The sequence below is a fragment of the Mastigoproctus giganteus genome, chromosome 9 (genome assembly GCF_048544385.1).
Source record: "Mastigoproctus giganteus isolate SK-2022 chromosome 9, ASM4854438v1, whole genome shotgun sequence".
NCBI classification, from domain to species: Eukaryota; Metazoa; Arthropoda; class Arachnida; order Uropygi; family Thelyphonidae; genus Mastigoproctus; species Mastigoproctus giganteus.
This window is the reverse complement of record NC_143583.1, coordinates 228,012,726-228,025,377: the sequence shown is the minus strand read 5'-3', so window position 1 is coordinate 228,025,377 and position 12,652 is coordinate 228,012,726. Positions and strand designations below refer to the sequence as shown.

Sequence of the window (12,652 nt, the reverse complement as noted above, 5' to 3'; positions counted from 1 at the left end):
ATATTGGGAATCAGACTGTTAGATAAGAAGAGGCAGCACATGGATTAGGCAGCAAACTCAAGCAAAGGACATTCTTATCAAAACTAAAGAACTAAAATGGTCTTGGGCAGGACACATAGCTCGAAGACATGATGACAGATGGACTAAGAAAATAAGAGAATGGTACCCAAGAGGAGCTAGAAGAAAACCTGGAAGACAAAGGCGGAGATGGATAGATGAAATTCATGAGTTTTTGGGTAGTAAATGGATGGCCAGTGCTCAAAACAGAAGGAACTGGAAAGTTGCTGGAGAGGCCATCATCCTGCAGTGGATTGAAAATGGCTGATGATGATGATGATGATGATGACTTCCTGAGCTTTTCCTCATGTGTTTTCTGGAAAATGCCAGTGTTGAGCACTGCTGCGTCAAACAAATAGGTAGCTTTTTCCTTCTTGTGGATGAGGGTTATATCCAGTCTGTTGTCCAGGATCGTCTTGTCTGTTATTACAGCATGGTACCAGTACAGCTTGTGTGTGTTGGAATCTCTAGTACAACCTGGGGTTCGTACCTGTAATACGGCACACTTTCTTTGATCAACTGATATTTTTTACTAGCATCTGATGTATTATATTATCCTAGCAACCTAGTCATGTATTTGCATTAGCATTAGTAGAGGCATATGATGCAAGAAAGAAAGCTTATATATAATCAGCCAAAAAAAAATAAAATAATTCGCTTCGCATTTCACCCATCCATTCACTCCAAATGTCTGTCTAGTTATGCCTTAAACTTATTTAAATTGTTGACCTCCACTAGAACACTTGGAAGTTTGTTCCAACTATCAACAACCCACTGAATGAAGGCAAATTTCCGCACATCTATTCTACAATTGTCTTTCCTCAATTTGAATTTATGTCCCCTCAGGTGAGTAATCTGAGCAAGAGGAAGAATCATATCAGCATTGAGCTTGCTCAAACCATTCAAGGCCTTATACACCTCAATTAGATGTATTCGGCCCTGGAAAGATTGTGCAGGGCTCAAGGGGTATAATTTTTTTCAGCCTGGTCTGTAATGGTTAACAGGAGAGACTGCTTCTACAGGGATGGGATACACTTAAGTAGAAAGGGTGCAAGAATGTTTGCTGATGATATCGAGGCAGTTTTAGGAGGGTCGGAAAACTACTAGATTGGGGGAATACAAGGACTAATAGATTAACAGTAGCCACTGGCAGAGGAGAAAGTGATTCTTGCACTGCTTCTATTGGAATGAGCAGCAGCCTGGAAAATAAGATGCAGGATATTTCAGAGACTGCTGGGATTCATTGGGGTACAAGTAAACACATGGGTTGTGTTAGGGTGGCTAAGAGGAAGAGTAGGGGTATGTATACTTGCGGGTGCATCAATGCTAGGAGTCTAGTAAATAAATTTGATGAATTTGAGGTATTGCTCAAAACATCAAAGGCAGATATTGTTGGGTTTTCAGAGACGTGGTGTCACACGTCTCTGAAAACACAGAGGACGGCACCAGCTAAGGTGCCGTCCTCTGTGTTTTTTAACCAGAAACTCACTATAGTAGGTGAAAACAATTGGCAAAGAACCACCCACACTGTAATGAAAGAGAGAAAAGGGAAGGGGTATTGCTTTCGTAAAGGCGACTACGGTGGACTGAGACAGTATTTAAATTCTATACAGTGGGATCAACTGATGATGTTACCAACAGCAAATTCAAAATGGGAAGCATTCAAAGAACTTATCTTGGAAGCTACTAGGCTTTACATACCAACTAAGAAATATTGTTCAAGGTTTAGGCCTAAATGGATGTCAGATGAACTAATGAGGCATATGGCAGAGAAGAAAAATGCATGGGACACATACAAATTAATGGGTGACATGGAAGCCTATGATAGATATAAGTTGGTCTCTAACCAAGTCACAAAGGAGTTTAGGCAGGCAAAGGCAGATTATGAGAAATCCTTGGCAAAGGATGCGAAGAAAAACAGAAAAGAGTTCTTTACTTATGTAAACTCTAGAAGGAAGGGGATGAATCAGATTGGTCCACTTGATATCGATGGGTCAACTGTTGATGATCCTGCTCAGGTAGCTAACAAACTAAATGAATATTTTGCATCGACATTCACACATGAGGAGTTATTCAGGAAGGGGAATGCCAGAGGTGTATTCAACTCTGGTAGTAAGCTAGAGAATCTTGTAATAACTAAGAGTAAAGTGGAGGAGAAATTGTTGAAGATAAACACAAGAAAGGCACCGGGTGGATGGAATCTATCCAGTTATATTAAAGGAGGCAGCAATGGAAGTAAGCAAACCCTTAGCCATAATCATGAGAGCTTCCTTGGACTCAGGGGAGGTACCCATGGACTGGAGATGTGCAAATGTGACCCCAATTCACAAAGGAGGATCAAAGGCTGACACAAGTAATTATAGACCTGTTAGTTTAACTTCTGTTCCTGGAAAATTAATGGAGGCACTGGTTAAAGAAGCACTGCAGGATCATCTAGACAAGACTTCAGTCATAGCTCAGACACAGCATGGTTTTGTTAAGGGGAAGTCTTGCCTGACCAATTTGATTGGATACTATGATGCAGTCACAAAAGAACTGGATGCAGGGAATAACTTTGATATTATATACTTGGATCTTAGAAAGGCTTTTGATACTGTTGCACATGGAAGACTGCTGCACAAATTGGAGCAGTGTGGCATTGGAGGCAAATTGCTGCTATGGATAAAGGGGTGGTTGAGGGGGAGAAGACAGAGAGTGGTAATCAATGGACACTGCTCATCGTGGACTAATGTTATTAGTGGAGTCCCTCGGGGTTCAGTATTGGGTCCTTTATTGTTTTCTGTATTTATAAATGATATTGATGATGGTATATCAAGTTTAATGTCCATGTTTGCAGACAATACGAAGGTCAGCAGAGTTGTCAAGGACACTACTGACACTATGCTGCTGCAACAGGATCTGGAAAGGTTGAGCAGATGGGCTGAGAGGTGGCAAATGAAGTTTAACATTGACAAATGTAAAGTACTACATATGGGAAACAGCAACCCCGAGCAACGTATCAACTCTGTGGTACTACTGACAGTGGTAGAGAATGAAAGGGACCTGGGGGTGGTTGTGCAGGCAGATATGAAGTTCTCTGAGCAGTGCAGACAGGCTGCAAGAGTAGCTCATGGTGTATTGTCAATGATATATAGGAATTTTTCTAGCAGGGATAAGGAGGTGATTATTCCCTTGTATATGGTCAGGCAATGGTCAGGCCACACCTAGAGTACTGTATACAGGCCTGGAGACCTCATTTCAAGAAGGATGTAGAGCTGCTGGAACGAGTACAGAGAAAGACAACAAGATTAGTGAATGGAACAAAGGGGTGCTCTTACGAAGAAAGGCTTAAGTTTTGCGAATTACAGTGTCTGGAGACTAGGCAGCAGCAGCGAGGTGATCTGATAGAGGTGTACAAAGCCTTGAATGGTTTGAGCATGCTCAATGCTGATGGGATTCTTCCTCTTGCTCAGAATAATCACCTTAGAGGGCATAAATTCAAACTGAGGAAAGACAGATGTAGGATAGATGTGCGGAAATTTGCCTTTAGCCAGCGGGTGGTTGGTAGGTGGAACAGACTTCCATCCCTTGTCGTGGAAGTTGATAGCCTAAATAAGTTTAAGGCTCGGCTGGACAGGTATTTTGAACGAACAGAGGGGTGAAGTGGAAGTGGTTATTTTTTATTTATTTATTTTACTTTAATTTTTTTGGCTGATGCTGCATAAGCTTGCTTTCTTGCATCAAATGCCTCTACTAATGCTAATGCTAATGAGTGTACTCTGGCTGGGTGGTCACCTTACATCCTGCGGTGATGTGCTGGATTGTTTCTAAGGCCAGGTGGCTTTGTCAACATGTATCATTTGTCACTCTGGGTTTCTTGGCAATGTATTTTATACAGTTCTTAGCATGGAAGCAGCTCCAGCAGCTACTACAGATCACTGAATTCTTATCCGGAGTAGCTGCTGAAGCTGCTCCTCAGCTGCCACATGAGCTTGGTATCATTCACATACATCAGATGGGGGAAGAGTATACAGGTTTTTCCTTGCTTGTTTGAGGGTATATCTATACTTACTGTTGTTGAAACATGGTTGATAGTGGGTTGAGTGCTAGATAGAACCACAGTGGGCTCAGGGAATCTTCCTAAAAGACACCTCTCCTGATGGGATCAGTTAGGTTCTGATGTTCTTGACTTTGATGGTGGTACTCCAGTATGCCATGGTTGCTTCTAAGAAGTTTGTCACTGTTGGATTGACTTTATAGATCTTCAGCACGTCTGTTAGCCAGCTGCAAAGCATGGAATCGAAGGCCTTGTAGTAATCTATGTAGGCCATATACAGGTTGCAAAGCTTCATGTAGGCTTGCTCAATAACTGTGGCTTCAATGATTAATTGTTCCTTGCATCCCGCCTGCTGCTCAGCCATAATGTTCTGGCTCTCGAAGTGGTCTAATATCTGATTAGTTATGCAGCTGGTCAGGATCTTGTACATTGTTGGGAGATTGGCTGCTGTATTTCATGAGTTTCTTGTATCTTGGTCTTTAGCCTTCAGGTATGTGATTCCCTGAGTAAGAAACCCAAGGATTATGAATTATATGAGGGTGGCTTATCATCTGAGTGAATTGCTCTGCTAGATGCGTGTGTATTAAATGAAATTCTTGGATGTTATCTATTCCTAGGGTCTGCCAATTGTAGGACTTCCTGACCTTCTGTTATACTTGGGGAGTACAATGTGTACAGAAAGGACAGGAAGGGAGGAGGACTTATGTGTTATTTAAGAAACAAATAAACTCTGTGGAAGTGCATTCAGTTCACATGGGTGGATAGTGTAATGTTGAGTCAGTCTTGTCTGACATAATTGTCTGCAAGGGACAAAGGCCGATGACGTTGTACAGCAGATATCATATCATCTTTTAAGGGCACAAAAGGTGATATTGTTATACAGGTTAGAACTAATGATATTAAGAGTAGGAGACCGGCGGAATTACTTAACAAGTACAGGTCACTGTTGAAAAAAGCCATAAATTAGGGTTGAATTTGAAAGTGTCTCCAATTCTGCTCCAGACACGATAGGCAAGAGTATATGATGAGAGTTTTGTCGATCAATTCAGCCCTGGAGAAATGGTGCAAGGCTCAAGGGGTAGAATTTTTCTCAGTCTGGTCTGAACTTGTTAACAGGAGAGACTGCTTCTACAGGGATGGGATACACTTAAATAGAATAGGGCACAAGAATATTTGCTGATGCTATCGAGGCAGTTTTGGGTGGATCGGAAAACTTCTAGCTTGGGGGGGGGGGAATACACGGAAATATAGATTAACAGTAGCCGCTGGCAGAGGTAAAAGTGAATCTTGCATGTTCAAGAGGCAACCAGATCTGGTTATCAGCAGTGATCATTCGTGTATTAAGAATTTGCAGATAAAGGAACCACTAGGTGGCAGTGATCACAGTGTACCGATGTGAGATTTACTTAATGATTTAATTACCATCAGGGATAAAGGAAAGGGTTTTTGTTTCCGTAAAGGTGAGTACAGTGGTCTCAGACAGTTTTTAAATTCTGTACAGTGGGATCAACTGACGATATTACAAACAGTAAATTCTAAGTGGGAACCATTCAAAGAATTAATTGTGGATGCTACTAAAAGTTTCATACCTATTAAGAAATATTGTTCAAGGTTTAGGCCTAAATGGTTATCAAATGAAATAATGAGACTTGTAACAGAGAAGAAATATGCATGGGATGCATATAAATTGTCAAGCGACTCAGAAGCCTATGGTAGATATAAGCTAGTCTGTAATCAGGTCACAAAGGAGGTTAGGCGGGCGAAGGCAGATTACAAGAAATCCTTGGCAAAAGATGCTAAGAAAAACAGCAAGGATTTCTTCACTTATATAAACTCTAAAAGGAAGGGGATGAATCTGATTGGTCCACTTGACATCGATGGTTCGACTGTTGACAATCCTGCTCAGATAGCAAACAAACCGAATAAGTATTTTGCATCTATATTCACACATGAGGAATTATTAAGGTTTGAAAATGGCAGAAGGTTATCAAATTGTAGCAAGGTACTTAATGATTTTGTAATAACTGAGAGCAAAGTGGAGGAGAAATTGTTGAAGAAAAGCACCTGGGGTGGATGGGATCTATCCAGTTATATTAAAGGAGGCAGCAAAGCAACCCCTTAGCCATAATTATGAGAGCATCCTTGGATTCGGGGGAGGTTCCCATGGACTGGAGATTTGCAAATGTATCCCCAATTCACAAAGGGGGGATCGACGGGTGACATGACTAATTACAGACCAGTTAGTTTAACTTCTGTTCCGGGTAAAATAATGGAGTCACTGGTTAAAGATGCATTGCAGGATCATCTAGACAAGACTGTAGCAATAATTCAGACACAGCATGGGTTTATTAAGGGAAAGTCTTGTCTGACAAATTTGATTGGTTATTATGATGGGATTACAAAGGAACTGGATGCAAAAAATAATTTTGATATCATATATTTGTATTTCAGGAAAGCTTTTGACACTGGAAGACTATTTTACAAATTGGTGCAGAATGGTATTAAGGGTAAGTTGCTATGATGGATAAAAGGATGGTTAAGTGGGAGAAGACAGAGGGTGGTAATCAATGGGTGCTGCTCTTCGTGGACTAATGTTAATAGTGGAGTTCCACTGTATATTTATCAATGATATTGATGAAGGTATATCAGGCTTAGTGTCGAAGTTTGCAGATGATACAAAGGTTGGCAGGGTTGTTAATGAAAGTAATGGCAGTGTGCTACTGCAACATGATCTAGATAATTTGGGTAGATGGGCTAAGAAGTGGCAACTGAAGTATAACCTTCACAAATACAAAGTACTGCATATGTGTAGAAACGTACCAACAGTGTGGTACTACACTTAAGGTGGTAGAAAATGAAAAAGACCTGGGAGTAATTGTGCAGTTAGATATGAAGTTTTCTGAGCAATGCAGACAGGCTGCCAAGGCAGGTCATGGGGTTTTGTCAATGATATATAGGAATTTTGCTAGCGGGGAAAAGGAGGTGATTGTCCCTCTGTATAAGGCAATGGTCAGGCCATGCCTTGAGTACTGCGTACAGGTCTGGAGGCCTTATTTTAGTAAGGGTTTTCGATTTGCTTGAGCATGTACAGAAAAGGGCAAGAAGATTGGTGAGGGGAATGAAGGGATCCTCTTACCAAGAGAGGTTAAGGTCTGCAAATTGCAGTGGCTGGAGACTAGGCACCTGCGCGGTGATCTGATTGAGGTGTATAAGGCCTTGAATGGGTTGAGCACACTAATGGAAACAGTGAATGAAGTGAAGGTGGAGCTGGCTTTCTGGTCCATAAAGATATAAAAAACAACATTTTGGAATTCAAAAGTACATTACCAAGGGTGTCAAGACTACTACTCAGGATTTCTAAGAGGTATAAGCTAAAGGTTATAATGATTAATGCACCAACATTGAGCCATGATGATGACGAGGTTGAAGAAATGACGAGGTTGAAGAAATGGTGTACATTTCTATCATTATGGGGGATTTCACAACAGAAAGTGGACATAGAAGTTTCATTAAAAACTAATGAAATCAACTTCATCCTCATTAACAGAAGATATATTGTGAATGATGTTACTGTCCCGAACAAGGTAAATGTTGGAAGTGATCACAGAATAGTAAGATGCACACTTGATATAGATGTAAGAAAAGAAAGGAAAAAACTGACTCGAGTAAATAATACAAAGATCTTTGAGATAACAGAAGAGGAGAAAAAGCAGTATGTAATGGAACATAAGAACAAGTCTGAGCTCCTGCAGCCTGTTCAGGACCAAGATATCGACGAGGAATATTACAACTTTCTGAAAGTGATAAAACCCAAGAAACCTATAGGTAAAAAGAAATCCAAAGAAGAAAAAAAATCAGTCAAGAAACACTTGTCATGATGAACCGAAGACGACAAATGAATAGCAAGAAAAACACTGACAGGGAGAAAATTGAGTATACTGAGTTATGCAAAGCCATTAAAAAGAGACTCAGAGAGGACATAAGAAGATTTAACACAAGAAAAGTAGAACAAGCATTAAGGGAAAACAAAGGATTTAAATCAGCAATCATGAGCACTAATACAGAAAGACAAATGATACTGAAACTGAAGAATAGCAATGGTGTACTTATGAATAGCAGAGAAGACATAATTCAAATAGCAGAAGCCTACTATAAAGAGTTATACAAGATGCGAGGGAATGATGCCAGCAGTGGGGAAGATGGATCGCAAATTAGTAACACATACAACATACCTTATATCCTACTGATGAGGTAGAACGTGCGTTGAAGTAAATGAAGAATCAGAAAGCTCCAGGGGAAGATGAAGTTACTGTAGAGTTGTTAAAATTGGGAGGAAGAGACATGACACAAAAACTGGCAAGACTCTTCACAAAATGCATTAGAAAAGGTGTGGCACCTAAAGAGTGGGATAATGCAATTACAGTTTTGCTGCAAAGAAAGGAGATAAATCAGAAATTGGAAATTATAGACCAATTAGCTTGTTATCCCACATCTACAAGTTTTTCACAAGGGTCATTACTAACAAATTAGAAAGAATACTTGATGAGAATCAACCAAAAGGGCAAGCTGGCTTTAGGACAAGATTCTCAACTAAAGATCACCTTCACGTAATGTCACAGCTAAGGGAGAAGGCAAATGAATATAAAACACCATTATGCCTGGCATTTGTGGATTATGAAAAGGCATTTGACTCCATACAGCATAAGGGAATGTTTCGGGCACTGGAAAGACAAGGCATAGATACACCATATATTATGATTTTGAAGAAAATATATGAGAATGCTACCTCCTTTATTAGACTAGACAAAGACAGTAGCAAATTTAAAATCGAGAAAGGAGTTCGACAAGGAGACAATATCTCTGAAGCTGTTTACTGCTGCCCTTGAGGAAGCTTTCAGAAGATTAGACTGGTCACAGAAAGGAGTCAATGTGAATGGAGGGTACCTAATCCTTTTACGATTTGCAGATGACATTGTGTTCATAAGCCACGATCCCAAAGAATTTGAGGAAAATCTTAATCAGTTATGCACAGTTAGTAAGGATTTTGGACTAAAGATGAATATGGCTAAAACAAAAGTAAAGATGCCACAGAAAGGGATATAATGATTGAAGGAGCAGAAATTGAAAATGTGGAGTCATATACTTAATCTGGTACACATTATTAGCTGTAATAATGATAAATGGCTGGAAGTCAAGAGAAGAATAAATTTTGGATGGATAGCATTCAGGAAATATAGTCACATACTGAAGAGCAATATCCCAATTTGTCTGAAACATAAAATAATGAACCAATGTATACTCCCCACCATGACTTATGGAAGTGAAACTTGGGCACTCAACAAAAGAATGGAAGAGAAGCTGAGAACTACACAGCGAAGAATGGAATGAATCATATTGGGAATCAGACTGTTAGATAAGAAGAGAAACACATGGATTAGGCAGCAAACTCAAGTAAAGGACATTCTTATCAAAACTAAAGAACTGAAATGGTCTTGGGCAGGACACATAGCTCGAAGACGTGATGTCAGAAGGACTAAGGAAATAACAGAATAGTATCCAAGAGCAGGCAAGAGAAAACCTGGAAGACTACAACGGAGATGAACAGATGAAATTCTTTGAGTTTGCGGGTAGTAAATGGATGGCCATTGCACAAAACAGAAGGAACTGGTAAGTTGCTGGAGAGGCCTTCATCCTGCAGTGGATTGAAAATGGCTGATGATGATGACGTAGTCACAAAGGAACTGGATGCAAAGAATAATTTTGATATCATATATTTGGATCTTAGAAAGTCTTTTGATACTGTTGCACATGGAAGACTGCTGCGCAAATTGGAACAGTGTGGCACTAGAGACAAATTGCTGCTATGGATAAAGGGATGGTTGAGTGGGAGAAGACAGTGGTTATCAATGGACACTGCTCTTTGGGGACTAATGTTATTAGTGGAGTTCCCCAGTGTTCAGTGTGGGTCCATTGTGGTTTTCTGTGTCCATTAATGATACTGATGATGGCATATCAGGCTTAATGTCCAAGTCTGCAGACGATATGAAGGTTGGCAGGGTTGTTGATAACACTACTGACAGTACGCTGCTGCAACAGGATCTAGAAAGGTTAAGCAGATGGGCTGAGAGGTGGCAACTGAAGTTTAACATTGACAAATGTAAATTACTGCATATGGCAAACAGTAACTCCAGAGTAAAGTGTGAACTGTGTGGTACTACACTGAAAGTGGTAGAGAGTGAAAAGGACCTGGGGGTAATTGTGCAGGCAGATATGAAGTTTTCTGAGCAGTGCAGATTGACAAGCCACCATGAGCAGATAGCTCATGGTGGCTTGTCCATGATATACATGAATTTTTCTAGCAGGGATAAGGAGGTGATTATTCCCTTGTATACGGCAATGGTCAGGCCACACCTTGAATACTGTATACAGGTCTGGAGGCCTCATTTTAAGAAGGATGTAGAGCTGCTGGAACAAGTACAGAGAAAGGCAAGAAGATTAGTGAATGGAATGAAGGGTTGCTCTTACGAAGAAAGGCTTAAGTTTTGCAGATTACAGTGTTGGAGACTAGGCACCTGCGAGGTGATCTGATAGAGGTGTATAAAGCCTTGAATAGTTTGAGCATGCTCAATGCTAATGGGATTCTTCCTCTTGCTCAGTATAATCACATGAGGGGGAATAAATTCAAATTGAGGAAAGACAGTTGTAGGATAGATGTGCGAAAGTTTGCCTTTAGCCAGCGGGTAGTTCATTGGTGGAACAGACTTCCATCTTTTGTTGTGGAAGTAGATAGCCTAAATAAATTTAAGGCTCAGCTGGACAGGTATTTCAAACGAACAGAGGGGTGAAATGGGAGCGGGTTTTTTTTTTTTTTTTTGTGGCTGATGCTGCATATGCTTGCTTTCTTGCATCGTATGCCTCTACTAATGCTAATGCTAAGTCATTCCAGCAGGAAATCACAAAATGTTTTCCTAAAACTATTCTGGAAATCAAAGATGTCGTTTTTTAAACAGGTCTTTACAATAAAAATTTGGAATTATTTAAATAAAATTATAACATCTTAAGACAAAATGTTTCTGTAATCACTTTCCAATCTTTATTTTTATACTACGACAGAAGACTGCCATCATCAGTTCATGTATAAACAATGTTTAGTGCTGCAGGAATATTATATCAGATGAGGACAATTATCCAATGCAAATTTTGAAACGCAGCTGTTCCTGAAATTTAATAAATATTTTAGGTAATACAGATACACATGTCACCGAAACAGTGGTAAACATATTTTTACAAATAATCAAATTTCACAAATTCCTCTAGCAGCATTATTCTTTATTTCAAAAATTATTCAACATAAGATGGCATCAGATTTAAAGAACTCTTGACTAAAATTAATTAGTTTTATTAATTGATTAACTTCACTTAGTTGGTTTTAAAAAGTAACTTGTATATCTCTACTTGTATATCTAGACGGTATACACAGTATTGAGCACTGTAGCTGTGTTTTATACTAACAAAAAGGTAAAAGAAACCTACCTGTTCTGGGAATAACTGCCCAGGCCATTAAAGCTGTAAAAACACCACCAACAGCCCAGAAAACAAGCAACCAGCTAAGGTGCCGTCCTCTGTGTTTTTTAACCAGAAACTCACTATAGTAGGTGAAAACAATTGGCAAAGAACCACCTACACTGTAATGAAAGAGAGAAAATCTTTCATATTTTTGAATAGCTGTATATCAGTTCTTTTTTCTATTTGTTGTACTACTCTCTGATAATATATTTTTATACCAAAATTATTATACAGGCAAATGATGCAAGGAAGCAAGATTGCATAGCATCAAGCCAAAAAACCCCAACAATACTATTACCTACCTCATGTATCCATCTCCTTTACTAACATCTAATTCTTTCTTAAATTTATTCAAACTACCTACTTCCACAACACCAGATAGCAGTTTGTTCTAACAATCAATTACTCTGTCTGAAAGCAAATTTTCACACATCTATCCTGTAGCAATCCTTTTTCAATTTGTGTTTATGTCCTCTGGGGGGCATTGTCTGAGAAAGAGCCAGAATGCCATCATCATTAAAAGAGTGTGTACCTTTTACTTTAGCATGCCTATGAATACATATAATCTAACCTAACGTTACACATAATTTAATGCTATACTGATGCACAGATTTTACTCATAGATAACCTGTGAACGTCTCAATACATTTAATCTATAATAGTGCTAATGTTAAAATTTAAGCTATCTTTGAAGGGTGGTATTTACCAATGATAAATACTACCCTTCAAAATATATCTGGACACCACTTTTTCCATATTCATCAGGCTAGACAAACAAGTGGCTCAAATTGGTAGTATTATATGAAAAGCACACAAGCCACACAAGTTAGTTGTACTTGTTCATGGCATGCAGAGCTGAGTCGAATGATTTTGGGAAGGTAATATTATCAAACATCACATTGCTAGTTTGATTCACACAAGTACTGGCAGCCTACACTGTCCAAAGTCAACTGCTGGTAATTTTATCAAGAAATCAAAGCACGACAGTACCAC

At 39.4% G+C, this 12,652-nt stretch overlaps 1 protein-coding gene across 2 annotated transcripts in view; it reads right to left on the bottom strand.

The window, feature by feature from the left end:
• LOC150081157 (synaptic vesicle glycoprotein 2C-like) overlaps window positions 1-12,652 on the bottom strand; it is a 218,364-nt gene that overhangs the window by 138,322 nt on the left and 67,390 nt on the right. For both annotated transcript variants that reach the window (XM_090382062.1, XM_090382063.1), the window contains exon 5: window positions 11,627-11,778. In XM_090382062.1, the coding sequence (XP_090238188.1) occupies window positions 11,627-11,778 (152 nt within the window). The remainder of the gene's footprint in view (window positions 1-11,626; window positions 11,779-12,652) is intronic.